The sequence below is a fragment of the Olea europaea genome, chromosome 17 (genome assembly GCF_002742605.1).
Source record: "Olea europaea var. sylvestris chromosome 17, O_europaea_v1, whole genome shotgun sequence".
NCBI lineage: Eukaryota > Viridiplantae > Streptophyta > Magnoliopsida > Lamiales > Oleaceae > Olea > Olea europaea.
The window spans coordinates 12,212,285-12,231,782 of NC_036253.1; the positions used below are offsets into that span (position 1 = coordinate 12,212,285).

The 19,498-nt window shown below is 32.8% G+C and overlaps 2 protein-coding genes across 4 annotated transcripts; one reads left to right on the plus strand and one right to left on the minus strand.

Annotated features, from left to right (window-relative positions):
• Window positions 1–283: 283 nt before the first annotated feature.
• On the minus strand, window positions 284–4,189 carry LOC111366350 (nuclear transcription factor Y subunit A-7-like). Of its 3 annotated transcripts, XM_022987103.1 has the most exons (7): window positions 4,027–4,189; window positions 2,204–2,295; window positions 1,911–2,103; window positions 1,511–1,620; window positions 1,354–1,419; window positions 917–1,084; window positions 284–834 (listed from the first exon to the last, which is right to left on the minus strand). In XM_022987103.1, exons 2-7 carry the CDS (start codon window positions 2,237–2,239, stop codon window positions 514–516), a joined length of 894 nt encoding a protein of 297 aa, XP_022842871.1. In that variant the 5' UTR covers window positions 2,240–2,295; window positions 4,027–4,189; the 3' UTR covers window positions 284–513. The 3 variants fall into 3 exon arrangements, with proteins under 3 accessions (XP_022842871.1, XP_022842872.1, XP_022842870.1); XM_022987104.1 differs by lacking the exon at window positions 2,204–2,295 and having other exon boundaries at window positions 4,027–4,188; XM_022987102.1 differs by lacking the exon at window positions 4,027–4,189 and having other exon boundaries at window positions 2,212–4,010.
• An 8,195-nt stretch (window positions 4,190–12,384) lies between these two features.
• LOC111366352 (protein Brevis radix-like 4) lies at window positions 12,385–19,268 on the plus strand. Its single transcript, XM_022987105.1, has 5 exons — window positions 12,385–12,504; window positions 12,606–12,785; window positions 12,883–13,274; window positions 18,117–18,650; window positions 18,870–19,268. The coding sequence occupies exons 2-5, from the start codon at window positions 12,693–12,695 to the stop codon at window positions 18,946–18,948; spliced, it is 1,098 nt and encodes a 365-aa protein (XP_022842873.1). The 5' UTR covers window positions 12,385–12,504; window positions 12,606–12,692; the 3' UTR covers window positions 18,949–19,268.
• The last annotated feature ends 230 nt before the right edge of the window (window positions 19,269–19,498 follow it).

A 19,498-nucleotide genomic window follows, 5' to 3' on the forward strand; every position in this document is an offset into this window, starting at 1 on the left:
ATAGCAAATACAATATTGTAATCTACCATTAGAATTAGAAGGAATATAGAAATTTTCCAAATCGCCACTACCAATAATGATGCTTTTTCCCTCCCCTTCCGAGTTATGAAAAGAATCTGTAAAACATTCTAGGATACAAAGAATAGCCATAAAAGCTATGACGGATGATCACCACCGAAAGGCTTAGGCTTGAGTAAGTCGAGGCGTAAACCTTGACAAATGATTCTTGAGTCATAAGCTTCAAGGTGCTTAATGAATGCATTTTATGAAGCACACCTTGGACTTTGAGCAGCAATAATTTATTGATGAACTTAGACATTCAAAAACTGATCCAAGAAACAGAAATGAACATGTATATTCAAGAAAACAGATCACAAAAAACCGAAAACTAGAACCTGTCAAACATAAATTAATCTACCAGTCGAGAATTTTTAGCACAAAACCTCTAAAACTGAAATGACGGAGCCAAGGATGAATTGCCTCACTGCTGGGAGCCTTGCACGTTATGACTTCTCACCGGACAATGGAAGCATAATGCCTATTTCCATGGTACACGAGGCCACTACTACCTTGCATGGGAACGACCACATTGGACTGGACACTCGAAAACATGCTGTTCGACTGTGAGAAAACGACATCACCATTGCCGACCCTTGTAGCTTCAATTGGAGTTTCGTTCGTATCAGCTTCAACATGAAGTGAGTCCACCATCCCCAGGGAGCTGGACGAATGAGTTGAATTGGGCTGTTGAGGCTTCTTTGAGCTAAGAAAGCGTCCACCAGAACCTCTAACTCGGTTTAGTGCATGAAGATGTCGAGACTCGTGCAGATATGGCTGCATAAACGACTAAAAGAATGAGAAGTTCAACATTCAAATTCACACGAGACAAAATCATGACAAGATAGCCACTGCTTACTTTCCTATTTTTAATGAGTTTGTTTTGAGCTTCGAGCTTTGCACGTGTCTGTCTCCTTCTAAGTATTCCATGATACTGCTTAGCATTGACATATATGGGACCATCCTCTGAAATATCAACGGGAAGTGGCACCCGAATTGAGGCAGAACCCATAACTTGGGGCTGAAACTGATCAAGAATTTTGAAAAATAAAAGCATTATAAATTTATAAGCAGAACATTAATTGGACTCAAAACCAGATTTCCTGCTTTAATGTAATGTTTGGAAAGAGCATAAGGTAAAAATGAAACAAGGCCAAAAGGTCAACAAACTTTAGTTCAAAAACAAAACAATTAGTTGCTCGATGCCGTGCCATTCAATGAGGATTTCCAATAAAAAATATGAAACGGCAAATAATAACAATAAAAATTTCAACACATTTATGATAATGCATTTACCATAGCATGAGGTCCATAGGAAGTATATAACCTGCTGAGGTAGGGATCAGAGTAAGCATATGGAACCTGCATCAGAGAAAGTTACCTTCGCTCGTGATTGTTAACAGGCATTTTTTTTTTAAAGATAAAAAAGGATAATGTGGAAGCAGCAACTTGCCATCGGTTGGCTAATTTCGGCTTGTGAAGGACTGATGAAAGAATCTGGATTGCCCAGAAGTAAAGTCGGTATCACTTCTTGTACACATTTTCCACAGCTTTGATCAAGTACTAAACCGATTGAAACGAAAGCAGTAAGTTGTAAAAGAAACAAACTTTTTACTGGTCAAAGTTTAAAATGTACAAGTCACTTATTTCAACAATAATGTAAGAGTAACTTTCTTTAGTTAAAAATAAGAAAAAGAAATAACAACGGAACATTTTTGGAAACTAAAGTAACTTTTACCTTTTCTCAAGCTCAGCCAAACATGTCATTAGGTAGCAGCAGTGAAAAATAGTGAAGATTGTTTGTAACTAATAAATGAAATATAAAACAAGAAAATTTAAAGGCAAGTCAATACCATCAGAGTCTGCCGAAGCACATTGATCTTGAGAACTTGTCTTTCCCATGGCAGTCACTTCGTGATAAGAGCCTGTTGATTGAGTCGAGGACGAGTGTTGGTCTTGGAGTTGAAAACTTAAATGTTGAGAAGGATATTCTACTTTGGAATTGAGATTTTTGGGTGATGACTCAGAGAACTTTTTGTGCAAATTCTGCCAAGAAGAGCAATTTATAATGCAATTGCATTATATTGCAAGTGCTAAACAGAAAGAAAATTGTTCAACAATTGGCTTGGGTAAGTTCTGTGCATACAGCCATACTAAGTGAAGTAGCCAAATCCTGAGGCATAACTCATAAGCTCTGAACGCAACGAGGAATGCTTTTGGATTCACATTGGGAATTAACTGCTTGAGAAAAAGATAACATGAACACATTTGGTTATAGACTACTGCAAATTATAATAAAATCATTGGCTACGGCATTTTCGTGCTTCAATATCCAACCCAGCATTTATCAGTTGAAATTTGATGTTTTTGAGCACCTCACAACTTGTACAAACTAGAAGTCCTATATATGTGTGTGTGTGTGTGTATCATCTATGAAATGAACCATCAATCTACTCGAGCAATCCAAAATCAATGTCTAAACAATGAACTATTATATTTCAAGTATCTGGAAGTCACAGAAGCAAAAAATCGAACAAATCAACATAAAAATCGGAAACATCAAAACGAGCAGAAACCACTCCAACCACTCAAATTTTAACTAGTGGATTATTTAACACTACACAATTGATTCAAAGTAGAAGCTGGTGAATTTTCTGTATATAATGTGAGCTTACAATTGATGAAGTAATCACCTAACAGGAACTGACTACCTACTCAAATCGATTATCTTTGGCTTAGAATGGGGTTAAATTCAGAAAGTCTTATAGAGAAAAAGAAATCTTGACAACCAAACAAAAGAGTACCAAAAAGTTCATGGAGACCAAAAATTACTATGCATCTTGCTCGATACAAAAAATTCTACATAAGAAAACTAAAGAGTTAGCTTTAACACCCCTAGTAAACAACAAATGTAAAAGATAATTACGTTTGATCAGGCCATTCATGAGATTTTGAGTCCCTTTTACAAAATCGAAAACAAAATTCCCATCTTTCACTCAATTACGAAACACAATCAGTAATGAAACAAGCTTATTCCCAATAGAGAAATAAATAAATAAATAAACTCAATACAAAGAATTCCTTTTTTCCCTCATTGAGAATGTAAGAGAGGAACTTTTTCAGGATTCAAAGCAAAAGAATGAAAATAAGCAGAAAATCACAACTTAAAAAGCACAGTCCAATCTATATGCAAGTTTACTCTCCTATTACTAAGGCAATAGTACTCTCAAAGTTCAAAAGGCTTATTTACCAAGGCATTTTGCCTCTGCGAGGCTAGGCATAAGCCTCTAGATAGACTAATAAATAATTCAGTACAGAAATATGCTCATAATTAATCATACACCATTTTAAAAATTTCCAAAATCAAATAAATTAACAAAATTAAAAGTTTAGCTCATGACAAACTTAAAAAAAACCAAATAAAAAAAAGAAAAATAGTCAGTAATACAGTGTATGCAAAAATGCAAGACAACCTCGCAAATGGAACTTAAGGGGCAGGATTCGAGGCATTTCATCTAATAGTTATTTTAAACATTGAGAACTCCATCTTAGAACTCCACATGCTTTCAAGAATCATCAACTCATGCTAAACACATCACTAAAATTAAATTACTTGGATTAAGTATGAGAATCAAACCCATAATCCCCTATCCTCAGATTAAGTTTACTATAGTGAAAAAAAAGACTAAAATCAAATTTATATTTGAAAAGTCAAGAACTTTACTGAAAAGTTCTTCCCTAATATACAGAATTACTAGTAGCATAACATATGAACCTCAAAACCCACATGCATTCAAGAATCCAAAGCCAAATACATATAATCAACAAATCCCACAAACTAAAAATATGGATACAACAGTGCGATGAGTATACAAACATAGACCTATAGCATATATAAATTCTTTTATATGTACATATATATCTGTGTTTGTGTATATGTATGGTAAAGGAAATGAGAGAGAGAGAGACCTTTGGGATCTGCTGCCAAGAAATGGAAAAACAAAGAATCCAACTGTAGGGATGAAACTGGGCATGTCCCCTACCTTGACACTCCCCTTAAAACTATTCAATTCAATACTTCTCTCTCTAGAAAGATTCTCTCTTTAAAGTCTTGGCTGCTTCTAAAATTTCAAAACTAAAGCACAAGTGATAATAAAGACACACTACCACCACCCACCAGCAACATTAATTGCATCATCGTATGTACGTACGATACGTGTAAGTATATATTTTGTTCTATAGCACTTCAAAATCTCCTCTCTATCCAAGTGGGACCCACAAGAAGCTCATCCAACGCTGGGTAGGGTGCAAGAGGAGTGAACATTTTGATAGAAGGCCAACTTACTTGAACTAGAATTGAATCTATATAACACTTACTTGAAAACAGTTTTGCGACACAAATAGGTTCGATGAGAGGAATTAAACCAAATACACACTTATCACAGTTCATTAATAGTCCAAAAAAAAAAAAAAGACGGAGCTTGACGTACATGTAGGGGTTCTTCCGACCACTCATATCATTGGAGAGGGTGGGTGGATTTTTGGCCAATTTTTTATACCAGTGGATCCCCCTGCTAAGAGGGTCCCATGGTACAACAGCAAAACTTTTAAAAAAAGTCAAAAATTGCCAATGAGGACTGTCATTTCAGCCTTTGAAAACGCAGCAAACTATTCAAACAGCATTATTCACTCGAACATACTCGACTGGAACCAAAATAGGACCAAACCGGCATATTTTGTTCAGTAGCACTTGACTTTTCCTTTACAAGTGAGACTCACAAGCTCCACCCCACAAGCAACGTGGGGCCTGATGGGGATGGAGGAGAATTTGGCATTTTTTGCCAGTGTATGTGTGCAGATCGTTATGCTTAGCCGCCGTTTCACTGTGTAGTGTACTGACTCTCCACGCGCTTTCACGTCAAGCGTGATGATGTAGCCACGTTGTGGATGCACTTGTTTTTGGGAGTTGATGGTCACTCGCAGGATTGAAAGTGGTTTATTTAGACAATAGTCTGAGGTTTTAATTGTGTTTTGACTAAAATACGAGGTTACTATCAACATAAATTTCTCATTTGGTCACATTTTCTTTTTGTTAATACAAAATTATAATCCTAGTACCACCGATAGGCTCTATTTTTTTTCTTGCATAGAGTAAAAAAATATCATTACTATAGTTGAAAATATAATTTTTTTACTTTTTAAATATATCCTACATTAAATAATAACTTAAATAAGATTCGATTATATTTGTTGATGACAAAATACATTCAATAAAGACATATTAAAAAAGTAAAACATATCTAGCCCTTGTTTGAACCTCATTTTTAAAAAAAAAAAAACACTTTTCAACAATATTTTGATATCATTTTAACCATAAATTTTTCAATAAAATAATATTACACGTAAATTCAAAATTTTTCCTTATTTTTTAATCACACATTTCTCATTAATACACTATTCAAAAATTCATTATTCTCAAAAAATGGGACTCAATCAAGGCCTATACTTTCAATCAAGAAAATGAACTATAATTTGGATAGACAAAAATGAAATAAAATCAAGCTTATCGTTATGAAACGAATGAAGTAAATATCTGTCCATTGTTATAAAAATTTACACACTTGAATTTTGATTCTTAGTTCTTTTATTGTTCTTTTTTCTCTCAGTTTTATATTCTCTTCTTTTCATAAGATATGCTTGTTGTTCTTTTTCATCTATCCTAGATTATAAGCCATTTTTTTGTTGAGAATATAAATAATTTTTTTATTTTCTAATAATTCCTGTTCAACGTGCCTTGTTATCAACATCTAAATTACTTTTATTTAAATGATTATTTAACATAGGTGTATATTAGAAAAAATATAAGAAAATTATACATTTTTTTAATAGGTGTGAAATAGGAACAAACAGGTATTTTTGGGACGAATGAATTAATATTTTGATTATTTACCATAGGAACCAGATTGGTGGGAAAGTTTTGCATGGAGGAAATTACACGATTCCAGGTAATACAAATTCACAGTCCAAATTTCACGTGTGAGAAGTTTTTTTTATGTAGAAATCAAGTATTGATCTAATACTTGAAAGGTCTAAAAGCAATGGCTCCGTCAACTAACAACCACACCCACCCAAACCCTAAAAATATCATGTAATTCAACATACCACTCAACCACCACCACCCTCTCTCACTCACTCTTACATGCACAACCCACCATCCTCTCTCATTCACTCTCACGCGAACAACGCACAACCCAACAATCCCAAGGAGTCTATAGGCCAACCGTCGTGCCCAACGGCGATGGTGTCACCCAGCTCTCATTCTCTCTAGAGTGACAATTGACTTTTCCAGGTGTCACTATGCACAATACGACGACGGAGTCAATGGAGCAATTGTTGCATACAACTGTGATGGTATCGTCATTGCGTAGTAATTTCTCTAGTCATTGGCGAAGCAGTGGCAAGCAATTCCTCTAGTCAATGGGCCGATCGTTGCAAAAATTAGGTTTTGTTGTTTATCTTTTTTTCTATGATTTTGTTGTGGCCGGAGTTACAGCGGTAGTGGTTTTCATGTTTTGGTGATGGGATGGTTTTTGTTGGCAATAGATCTTGCGGTGACATTGTCGATGATGGTGGTGTCATGGTGTTGTTTTAGAAGAGGCATCGACAACGACGAGGTAGGGGTCGTCTCAAGTAGCCATTGTGATAGTGGCAGCAGTGTTGATGGTGATAATATGTGACCAACTATTTGGTTAATCTATGATCAACTATTTGGTGTATGTGACCAACTATTTGGTTAATTTGTGATCAACTATTTGATTATTTGTGACCAACTATATAATTACAACCCAAAAATTCGATAATTTATAATTGAAAAAAAAAATTGTGACAAATTAATTTGAAAATCTGCGACCGACAAATAAATTGTGCCCTGTAAATTGTTTGATTTTTGATCGATGAAATTCATTGTGACCTATAAAAAATTTTGATTGTGAGCATGAAATAATCCGTGACCAATTAATTTGATAATATATGATGTTGTAATTTATAAGTACGCACCTGTGATAATTAATTGTATAATTGTGACTTTAATATATTTATTTAATAAAATATTTTAAATTAATTAGTTAATATTTGAGTTTTGCATTTTGAAATTTAAAACCTAAAATTGAATTGCCCCATACTTAAGACCTGATTTGTGAATTTTTTCCCTTTTACATATTCTCATACCTAATCTGTCTTGGAGCCTATTGAGTTTGGATTCTATTGGAGCAAATTAACCTCGGTACGACCCATTAATTAAAAATCGATTAATAGAATTTGACTTTTTAAAATTTCACTAAACATCAATTAAACTTATATTATACGATTAGAATAAAATCAGCCCGACAAAAGTCTAAATTTATGATTTCTCTTTCAATTTTTGACGATTTCAATGAGTTTGGTCGAATATAGGCTCTCTTTCACGTTCTCTTTGAGTTTTGGGCTCAATTCTTACAATCAGTTAAGAATTCCATCATTTCCACTGTGAAAAATTTCAACGAGTTGGTTGAATGTCGAACGGTATATATATATATATATATATATATATATATAATTTGAAGTTATATCATGATCAATCTTGATGGAATGAAGATGCTATCACTTTTTCGAATTTTCGTCACTTTTAAAATTTTTGTCAATTTCAACTTATAGGTTGTTTTGTTTCTAAAATGAATTTATGTTCTATATTTAGTTGATATTAGTGAAAAACAATAACAAAAGGGCAACATATAGAAGAAAAACAATAATGCATTAGATCCATTCAAATATTTTGTTTGGCGTTTTTCACTTTTTTGAGTATTTGTTTTTTTTTTTTTTTTTAATTTTAGTACTTTCAACTTATAGGGTGGTGTGTTCTTAAAATAAAATTATGTTCTATATTTAGTTAGTGAAAGTTTAACATAACCACAAAGAGATAACGTGTAGAATAAAATCAACCACCCATTGATCTATTCTAAACTTCTTATTAGTGTTTCTCACTTTTTTTGAGTGTTGGTAATTTATTTATTTATTTTTTTTGAATTTCTTCATTTATTTTTTTCGAATTCCTCTCACTTTATTGGAATGCTTTTATTCATAGAAATATATAGATCATTTAATCCTTTTTAAGCATGTATTTATTGTTAGTTCATGTCATTTAATTGTCTATCTTTTTTCTTTTTACAAGATTGAGTTTTAATATGGTAGGATAAAGTTCTTATCAAAGATTTTTGTTATACCTCACCAAACGTGGCTCCACGTCACCAAGGCCCCTTCATCCACATAGCAAAAAATGACCAAAGCACCTTGGTAAACTAGTCAACCCACTCAAAGTATTGGAACCACCTCAACATAGCTCCACATGCGATTGATGAGGTCGAGAGGAATTGTCCGAAGCTCGCGTCTCCCGTTGACATTGAGGCTTTGAGCCTCAGGGATCTGGAGCCCCGCCATCCAATGATGACCTGCACGAGGCAGATCTTAGATCTATGTACGAAATCTTTTTAAGAATGATTGATGGGACATTTGTAGTAAGTATAAATGTTAAGTCTTGTCAATAAAATGGTGATTCTGTGAGAACATTGAGTGCATAACACCTAGTAGGTCAAAATTGATGCCTACAATTAAATGCTCGAGTTAAGGAGATGATGTCACATGTGCTTCCATCCAGAGGCCACCATTTCATTTATAACACTATAAATACCCTCCAATGTAACATAAAGAAACTAATGCAACTCATAACAATTGAAGTTGCTCTTTGTCTTCTCTCTAACTGATGATACACTTGTTTAACTTGAATTTGGAATACTTTGATTTCTTAGAGTTGTTCGACGGTTGTTAATTACTGTACAGTCGTTCTCGAAATATATTGTCGGAGTCTGAACATATTTGTCCTATGTCAAAAGCTTCTCCCATGTTCAAACCCAGAGTATTGTCGACGAGCAACCCATCCGTACATGTTGAAATTTGCTTATGTGTACACGAGTGAGCCTGGTATCTGTTGTCGATGTCGTCCTTACAAAAAAACGAGGTCAACAATTTTATTAAGGAAAATCAAGTTATATGATTTGTGATCTTTTCATTTAAAAGTGACATAACATATTGTGCCACTTTTTAATTAAAATATTATACAAGATCAATTTCTAATAAAAGAATACGTCTTTGGCTAGGTTTTCAATTTGCTTATAAGAATTTTTTTCTGAGTGATAGTTTATTTTGTATTGTGTTAAATGTGAATTAATTTTTCATGATAGAGAAAGACACAGTTTACGTCACTTTTTAATTAAAAATTGAAATATTTCACTTTCAATATTGATAAAAAAAAAAGCTTCATTTGACTTTACACAACATTTTTTACTTATAAAATACCTTTTACATAATTTTTTTAAAAGAACATTGAATTTAAAGATATTTTTGTAAGTTGCCCATTAAGGCACATGGGCCTTTACATAGAGAAACATAGTCCGGTTTATAGGAGGGAAATTTGGAGTGGGCTCCTTTACCTAAGAGTCCAACATAAACGAAGGTCCAATTTTTCGACTATCTTATATTCACTCTTCAAACGTAATTAATTCTACGTTGACTTTTAGAGAAACTTTTCGTTTTCTACACTGATTTTGATGATTTTATTATTTACTTAGCAAAGAGAACTGTAAAATTATGTAGCATACTTGAAATTACATTCTATTCGAGAATACTTACTCTCAAATCAATCTCCATAATCTTCATTTTGAATATAATTGCTTTTCTTTCAATCCAAAGTCGTCGTTCCTCAAAAGGGAAGCAATTTCTTTGACACAACTCAAGGACCAAGTTTTGTGGGATTTCTATCCAAAATGATACGTCCATGCCCTTTTCTATTTTGATTCATCTTCCTGAACGAATTTTTCTTTACATATACTTGTTGTGACAATGACTTGGATGTTATATGAGGGAAGTTTATAGTTTGAATTCTTATTCATACTTTTCCGTCCACCTTACTCTTAAGTTGTGGTTCAAGTCTATCGGTATAGATGGCTCATGATCCATAATCTAACAAGAACAATTTCAGAGAGCTTGGACCCTTCTCATTGCCACCTCGATCTTACCCTTTTAAGGTAAGGTTGAATCTCTTGATCTTCATTGCTGTTCGCTTAGTCGAAAAGAGATGAATTCTTCTAAACCACATCACGCTTTGTGGACTGCATGATGTATCGAATGAATTTGATTCAATTACTTCTCAATAAAAGAAATCGAATCTAGACCCACTTGATCATGTTTTATGTGCAATCATATTGAATATCTATCTTAGCAATTATAATGTCAAGGCCTATCATAAATATCCACACAAGTATTTGTGAACAAGAAAGTAGAACAACATCTTGATGTATGATGGAGTTTTTGTGTTAATCATATAAATTGTTTAATTTTTTCTAGCAAATTACTTTATGTAAATTATAGAAATTGAAATTTTAATCATTTTGAGCATGTTTAATTTGTGTAAGTACACTGGCTAATACTTACTATATTTTAAGGGTCAAGAATTGAAAATAGGACTAATAGGGGATTTAGAAATTCAATATATTCGTCTCATATTGATAAAATCACTTTTACTTAGTTTTTTAGTTAGAATAACTATAAACAGCAAACCCAATCCCTTTAGTATTACGATACATCAAATTTCGTAAAAGATATTGAACTAGATATTAGACGTTATTTTTTGTGGGAATGATAAACTCAATACTCGCTGATTTTTTTTACTTGTCAAGATCTCGTACGCTTACGTGTTTTGTCCGAACAACTAGCTTGGCAATTGAATGATCTTAATGCTGAATAAAGTAGAAATATATATGTTCAATTTTAGGCTTATATATATTCTCTTTGTTTTTAAATTTTTTTTTTAACATAAAATTTGACCATGCACTGGATCAACGGTTGAACCATTGACTCGATGACCTAATGAAATGTTTGGATCAACGATCAGGTCTAGTATGATGACTATATATGAATGTAGCTTTTGCATAAAACATTTGTCGAGATTTCTTTGTTATTGTCATCACGTAAACTGTAGATTCAAAATTATAATTTAGATTATTGCTATTTACAGTTAGTTACGCTGAAGCGTAAGTTACCAAGCACTATTCAATTCATCAAATTTTGCTAAATCGAGCATTTACCTTTGAAAGTTAAAAACAAGGATTAAAGTTTCTCAAAAGGAAACTACTACAAATGACATGCTAGAAGGTATCGAGTAGCCATCAAAGTTATAACGGTCCCGCTAGAGCGACATTAAGTTTGACTTTTTTTACAGTGTGAAGTGGCACACTTTTTTACATTTGATTTCAGCGACACTTAAAATAATTCATGGCATAAATATTGACACCTCATACGATGTCAAACTTAATATATACATGGAATGTACAAATAACATTTTTCAAGTTATAAATTAATATGGAGATATACTAATTTACTTTGGACAAACCTTATCATCAAATTATATTTTAGGAAGTTAAATCCCTCTAACAAACACAAACTCAATCTCATCTTGACCAATTCAATTCAATTTTTCCTTTTTCTTTTTTACTTAGACTTCAATCGAGACTACTTGAGTAATTCAAATCTAATAGGTCAAGTTATTTAATTAAGATTGAGACTAATAAAGTTTGTTTATACAATTTCATACAAAACTATGTAATGATCAAAAGTCATTTTCTTTTCGATAGTACTCGCCATCTAGATTTTCCAAATTAATGTATAGCAAGTAGCTCAAGTAGGGATGACAAAACACCTCACCCCTTGTCCCATTACGCACAGTCCTGACCCTCCTAGGATTTTGGGAGAGAGACGGGAATCATGGTCTTTACCCTATTTAGAATTTTATTTAATATTTTTAAAATTTAAATCTCATTTCAAAAACAAAAATAAGTAAATAGAAAAATATAACAAAAATAAGGATGGATATTTTGGCCCCGGTTTGTCTATCATCAAAATAGAAAAATGAAGTTTGGAATAGTCAATTTTTGAAAAATGTGTGGTTAAAAATAGGAAATTTTTATGAATTTATGTACAAAAATATGTGATCGAAAATGAGTTAAAAATAATAATTTTAAAATAAAAATCGACAAACGGGGGCGTAATACCAATTTGTCTCATCTCTTGAAAATCCATCGTAAGACCGGAGACGGGCCGGCTCCTTTTTGTTGCTATCGTAGCCCAAGCCCAAGCCCAAGCCCATGAAGAATCACGGACCAGGATTTGGCGCGGACTATTATTTTTCATTTATTTTGAATAAAAAATTTACTCCGTTGACTCATTTCCTGTACAGTTTAATTAATATGAACAGGAATCTCTGTGATGGCGCAATTTAAGGGACGACAATGAAAGTGGCTGTGCATTCATTCATTGCTTTTGTTATCTTCTCCATTTCCTCCTATCCCAACTCTCCCTCAGGTCCCATTTAATTTGTTTATTTCTCTACTAAAAAACTTATCCAACTCTACTAAATTGTATATTTGTATATATTTATACTCATTGATCTCGTTGTGTTGCAGGGATTTTTCAGAGGTGGGTTTTTAATTTATAATCGATTTTGAGATATATAGACTATAGTGATTCTGTTGTGGAGTGAAACTGTGAAGATGCTTACATGCATAGCGCGTTCGAAACAACCCAGTGATGAATCTTTTGATGGCACTCCTAATAAACAAGCCATCAAAACCATAACTTCTCAGGTAATAATTTCTGTAGATTTCAATTGAGGGTTTGATAGATTTTTATTTTTTTAATTGCATTTCTGGAGCTGAATTTTGAATGTGTTGTGTTGAATAGATCAAGGATATGGCATTGAAGGCTTCGGGTGCATACCGCCACTGCACGCCGTCGTGCACGAGTCAGCCAACTCAGGCACAGCAACTGAGGAACCGAAGCATAGGGGGCGAGTCGGACTCGGCCGCGTCAGATAGATTCCCGTGGTCCTACCGGCGGACGGGGAGTTCAAACTCGAGCTCAACTGCTGGGAGGAGGGAGCTGGAAGCAAGGCTGAAGGGAATTTCGAGCGGCGAAGGTACGCCGGCGTCGGCAAGTGGCCGGCGAGTTGACCCGATTGTGTTCGTTGAAGAGGACGAGCCAAAAGAGTGGGTGGCTCAGGTGGAGCCCGGTGTGTTAATTACCTTTGTGTCCTTGCCACGTGGAGGAAATGATCTTAAGCGCATTCGGTTCAGGTACTGTTCGGTAATTTTGCACATTATCTTCTTCATTGATTTGAAACATTAAATTCTAGCATTAAAATCATTTAGGTAAATTAAATAAAATCCAATGCTCAAATATTATGAGTTTTATTTTCTTTTTAAGAAATTAATACTTATGTCCCATAGAAATAAAGTTTGTTTCTATTTTTACATAGATTAAAAAAATATAATTAATATAATTGAAAATATAAAATTTCTTATATTTTTCTTAATACATTCCTATATTAAATAATTATTTAAGTATGGGTAATTTAGCTCCTGTTTGAGCCCCATTACATTAAATTCTATTACATTTTTTTTTTCTTCTATTTTCAATTACACAATCTTTCATAAAATAATATTACACGTAAATCGAAAACTTTTTATTCTTTTTCAACTACTCATTTTTCAAAAAAACACTATTCCCCTCATTAAATTTTCTACGTAATGGGGATCAAACAGGGGCTTATATTCATTGATAGTAAGACACATTGAAGAGGAATATATTAGAAAACAAAAAAATCAACTATACTATCAATAAGAAAAATGATCTATAATTTAGGAAAAAGAAAATAAATTTATTTTTATTGGAGGGAGGCTGTAGTAATATTTAAATTGCGAGCAGAGGTTATAATTTGACACAATTAATTATGTGGGTCCACCATGACAAAAAGGATGGCCCTATGAAGGTTTAACTACCCTACACTAAAGTTTGCTGTTTGCATGCTTAAATTATGTTATAGTGATGGTCCCGTTCGGTAGAAATTTTTCACTCAAAAAATTAATTTTTGATTATTATTTTATTATTTCAAACGTTATTTTTGATTTTTTCACTTACGGGTGAGATTCATTTTTCTCTCTATTGGTCAAAAAACTAATTCTCACAATCACTACCGAACTGATCCACGATATGTTATCCACACATTTTTTCCTTATTGCTTCCATTATTGTTTTTAAAAATTCATACCCTTCACTAGGTTTCTAATCGGTTTTTTATCAATAGAAATTATAGTAATATTTTTCAGAGAGCTTTCTTTTGTTAGAACTTTTAATCATATATATCGTGTTTATTATTGTAAAGTAGATATTTTATAGAAAATTAACAATTTAAAATCTTATACGATATTGTAGGGCAAAGCTAGGGTAGCTCCAGTAGTTTTAGCCAACCCCCAAATGTAGGGAACAAATTCAAGTCAAACATAAATTATATAAATTTTATTTTTAGATGTTAGTCCACTTCAACCTAATTTTCTAGTTCTACCTAGATTGAGTAATTCTTAGAAACTATTGCCTACAATAATCTTCAAGAGAAACTTAGGGGGTGTTCTCTTTGTGTTTCAGTTTTGTGTTTTGAGTTTTGAATTCATTTTGAGTTTTGTATTTTGAGTTTTTGTTTTGAAATTCTTAAAAATGCGTTCTTTTTGTTAGTTTCTCAAAACAAAAAAAAATAATTTTTTTTTTTAAAATTTTGAGAATCACCACAACACCACCTCAAAACACCAAAAAAAAAAAAAAAAAAATTAATTTTTATTTTTTTTTTTAAATTTTTAAAATCACCTAAAATTTATTCCCTGTTCACGGTGGGCAAAAATTATGTTACCCACCTACCCACATCGGCAGGTCAAACAAATATTTTTTTTTTTTTTCCCCCCCCCCCAAAAAAAAAAAAAAAAAAAAAAAAAAAAAGTGTTTCCCGCGTTTTCAATTTTTTCAAGTTTTACACTGAAAACGCCCAAAACGACAAAAAAGTCGTTTTGTGTTTTCTTCACAAATTTTTTTCGTTTTCGAAAACGTTTTCGAAAATTCGTTTTCGAAAACGGGAAAGAGAACACGTTTTCACCGTTTTGAAAAATCGAAAACAGAAAACGACCCGAAAACGGTAAAGAGAACAGGGCCTTAAAGATTGCAATTTTTTTTTTCAATGAATAACATCGAGTGGATTATGCATCTTTTCATGATAATTTATGAAATTTGAGAATAAGCTATTCAGCAAAAATAATTTTTTTTTGATAATTTCTTGTCTTTGTGGATATGTGGGGTGGGGTGGTCTGTGTTGTTAGAGCATCTCCAATGGGACGCAAATTGCACCGAAAATTGTGTCATATCATTCCAAAATGGTTGCATGACAAAGAAAAATGTGAAGGGAAGGTGTTCTAAACATTTTTCACTTGACATTTTAATAATTTATCTTCAATCTTTTTCCTACATCATCTCCCTTGTACGTGTGGCCCATAATTAGTGCAAATTGGAAATACTTTTCTCTCTATTTTCATTTGCTCGCCACAAATACAATAGTTCACATTGTTACATTGGAAATGTTCTTAATGGTGTACAACAATTGAATTGATTAATGTTTGCATAATCGGTGAAAAAGGTGACTTTGCAATCATTACATGAAGAAAGTGGTGTTTTTTAAGAAGAGTAAATTTTCCAGTTTTAATTTAGTTGGGAGTAATAAATTATTAAACTTGTTCAAATTGGATAAATCAAGAATTTTTTTGACAGTAATCATAGCCAACATGATATAAAGGGCATGAGGAGAAAAATAGGACTCCAAAAGTCAAAAATAATAAAGACTTTAGTGGGTCTGTGTTCGATTTTGTTGGGCAGCTTTTACTGATTGTTATTATCTTGTCGGAGATTCCTAGTCCTTTCATTTTCAGTCTTTATTACTAGCTAGTTGTTGTCTGATTTGTCCATTTGTGAACTGTTTCTTGTCTATCTGTTTGTATAGACATAAAACAAAAACAAATGAAACATCCTTTTATCACACTGAAACTTGAGTAGTGACAAAATATGCATCCGGGTTTGGCTTCTAAACAAGAAACATAGCTATGGAGCTTTCATTTCACTTTTTTCTATTTGGAAAATTTGAGCTAGGCTCCTCAAATTTTGAATGTGTACGGTTTTAGATTCTTAACTGTTTTCAACCTATTTAAATATGTGAATCCGCATTGCTACTTTACAAAAATTTTCAATCTGTGCGTTAAAATTGCATGTTACTTTCACGTGACATAAAGTCGGGTGTTATGTGGTTTGATGGTTTTGTCATCCAACTTTAAGTCATGTGAAAGTTGCTTGTGATTTTAATGTTCACATTGAAGGTTTTCATCATGTGGAGATCAAATTCACAAATTTAAATAGGTTGAGATCCAAAATCACACTAATTGAAAGGTATTGGAAGTCTAGCCATATTTTTCCCTTTCCATTTCATCCCTAGTTGGGTTTCTCGATTTAAAAATGAAGAATGACTTCATATAAATGGCCGGATGGGTTCCTAAGGTCTATGATTGGGTTTGTCTAGAATGAGTGGTAATTTTATGGTATCATAGTCCATTTATAAAAAAATGGTATATGTTTCAAATCGATTTGTGCGTGTTTAAAAATATAAATTTCCCCATTTTCATGAGCTTAAACTTTTAACTTCCCATCTACCTCTAAGAAAGAAAAGCTGCACATTATATAAGAATGCAAATTGCGATGGACTTATCCTTTTGTTCCTGCTTTATGATCAGAAACACTTGCATTTCTATATGGCTACCACCTATTAGTATAGTTTAAGGTTTAATATCCTTGATAGCATGACGCTCCTTTGAATGGACTGTGACTCAGTATGTATTCATTTGAAAAGTTTTCAATAATTTTCTTGGTTGGTTGCTAGCTTGTCATAACTCATTATTTTTTGGGAGAATTCTCTTGCCGTCTAAGAAAAGTCAAATGTAATCCAATTTTTTACGTGTAAAGAAGGCCAGTCTTTGATTTTGAGTATCCAGAATATGTAAAGAAATCTTGTGTAGGGCCAATTAATTAGTGGTTGTCGAATAAATGATAATTTAACATGATGGTTGGATTACTTGGGGTAATGGATTTATGCTTTGACCACCAAACCCTTTTTTAATTATTATTATTATTATTATTATTTTTAACTTGTAGCCTCAAGAATACAAGACCTGTAGGTACTCATTTGAGGGATAAAATTTCTCATCGAATAAAGATGAAAACATAGATCAATTCATAAGAATGTGGGAACTCATGTATTGTTTAAGTCTTCAAGTGTATATGATCGAATTTAAATGTTTAATTTTGTTTTGGATGTTGAAAATTCTATACAAAAAAGTTCGAGATGTGGACCCACGTCAAATAATTGAACTATTCCTGGATTACTAATTTTTTTTTTATTATTATTTTTTTATTTTTTTGGAATTAGAAATTGTTAGGATTGTTTAATTAAGAGTTGTGAGCTTAGAAAATCGTGTTTCTTTCTAATATGTGTTCGAAACTTTTCTTTATAATTTAAACTTGTAGATATTGTTTGAGAAACAAGCAATTTAGATATCAAAAACTTTTAATCTTTGTGTCACTTTTGCTTAGTTTCTTAGAGCATTTTCAAGAGATTTTCTATTTTTAACGTGCATATTCTATCATTTTGTAAGCATTTATATATTTAGAGAGTTAAAATTTTAAAGTATTTCAACGAACTTTTTATATTTAATAATTAATTTTACTACCCCAAAAATATTTATTATTTTTCTTCATTTTTTATTTTAACTATTTTTCTCTAGATTATTTTATTATTTTTTTGCATTGAAAATTGAAACACTTTTAATGCATTTCATTGTAACGTCACATCCACTTTCTTAATTAAAATGTTAATTTAAATAGTTTCTTGAAATATGATTTTAAGGATTGATTATTTAAAATAGAAAGCATTTTATGTTTAAAGAATTTCTTAAAAATACTCTTACGATTACTTCCTTTGTGCTTTTTTCAATCAATTTTTAGATAATTGAAAAAAATTAATTAGTTTTATGATTGATGTTGATCTTATTTCGTCAGCCGAGATATATTCAACAAATGGCAAGCTCAAAGGTGGTGGGCTGAGAATTGCGAGAAAGTGACAGAACTTTACAATGTCCAAAGACTAAATCGCCAAGCTTTCGCTCTCCCAACAACTCCAAGATCCGAAGATGATAACAGTTCAAAGATTGAATCTGCTGAAGCCAGTCCAGTAACACCACCACTGGGCAGAGAAAGACTCCCACATACTTTACACCGACCAACTGGAATGGCGTTCTCATCTTCAGATTCACTCGATCAGCAGTCAATGCATTCTCGCTATAACTATGATTCTTTTGGCGTTGCCTCAACTCCAAAACTCTCGAGCATTAGTGGTGCTAAAACAGAAACATCCTCAATGGATGCCTCCATGAGGACTAGTTCCTCTAAGGATGTTGATCGCTCTGGAGAGATATCGATAAGCAATGCCAGTGATCTTGAAACTGAATGGGTTGAACAGGACGAGCCCGGGGTCTATATTACCATCAAGGCATTGCCAGATGGTAGAAGAGAACTCAGACGCGTCAGATTCAGGTTAGTTTATACTATGTTGAGCCTAATCATACTACATGCTTATTAATATTTCTGTGATATATAAAGGATTTTTAGCGTTTGTGTTCTAAGAGACAGTTCATATTGAAAACCTGAAGCAATTAATGCATAGAGCTATCATGTTGAGAGTTGCCCTCGTAAATAAGGTTCAAGACTCGATCAATTACATTATTCTTACTTGATTTTAAATTGAAAATGTAGTCGAGAGAAATTTGGGGAGATGCATGCTAGACTATGGTGGGAAGAGAATCGAGCCCGGATACATAAACAATACTTGTGATTGGGTCAAACACCATATCGGGACGTGCTACAAGTTGCTGATGGGAGTGATGATGCCTAATAGACACTGATTATGTAGTAGCCTGTAAGTAAGTGATGCGTCTGATACACGAGGAGTCTCGCGCTTTGCGAGTTCTCAAAACAACCTTGTGGATTGTGGGGATGTTTTCTTTTTCTTTTTCAATTCATTTTATGAAATTGTGGTATATTAAGAGCTTTTCATAACATATATGGAGTCAACTTGCACACAGTTTGAAGCTCAGTAAACACTGAAGTTGAATATGGAAATACTAAAATGTCCATTTTTGTTTATTCTTTCAAGTTTCAACTTGTTGAAGATATATTTGTTTTGCAATGAATGATACCCAACGTAAATTTTCCTTCCATTGAAGTTTATCCTTTTTTCGCCTTAAAAGTAGTATTCACTAGAACAGTATTATTCATTGAAGTTTCTCACTTCGTACGGTTGTCAAAATGTGTCGATCAGCATGGTTTTTGAAGATTAATTTTAGATATAAACTAATATGATAGCAAATATGTCAACTAAACAA

What these genes read in the sequence shown, in the direction of transcription:
- LOC111366352 (XM_022987105.1), top strand. Translation starts at nt 12,693, where the DNA reads ATGCTTACATGCATAGCGCGTTCGAAACAACCCAGTGATGAATCTTTT. An exon ending in TCAAAACCATAACTTCTCAG is followed by an intron (nt 12,786 to 12,882) that starts GTAATAATTTCT and finishes TGTGTTGAATAG; the next exon opens with ATCAAGGATATGGCATTGAA. An exon ending in CTCAGACGCGTCAGATTCAG is followed by an intron (nt 18,651 to 18,869) that starts GTTAGTTTATAC and finishes TTGAAAATGTAG; the next exon opens with TCGAGAGAAATTTGGGGAGA.
- LOC111366350 (XM_022987102.1), bottom strand. Translation starts at nt 2,325, where the DNA reads ATGTGTTCATGTTATCTTTTTCTCAAGCAGTTAATTCCCAATGTGAAT. An exon ending in GGATTTGGCTACTTCACTTA is followed by an intron (nt 2,104 to 2,211) that starts GTATGGCTGTAT and finishes TCTTCTTGGCAG; the next exon opens with AATTTGCACAAAAAGTTCTC. An exon ending in AACTCATTAAAAATAGGAAA is followed by an intron (nt 835 to 916) that starts GTAAGCAGTGGC and finishes TCGTTTATGCAG; the next exon opens with CCATATCTGCACGAGTCTCG.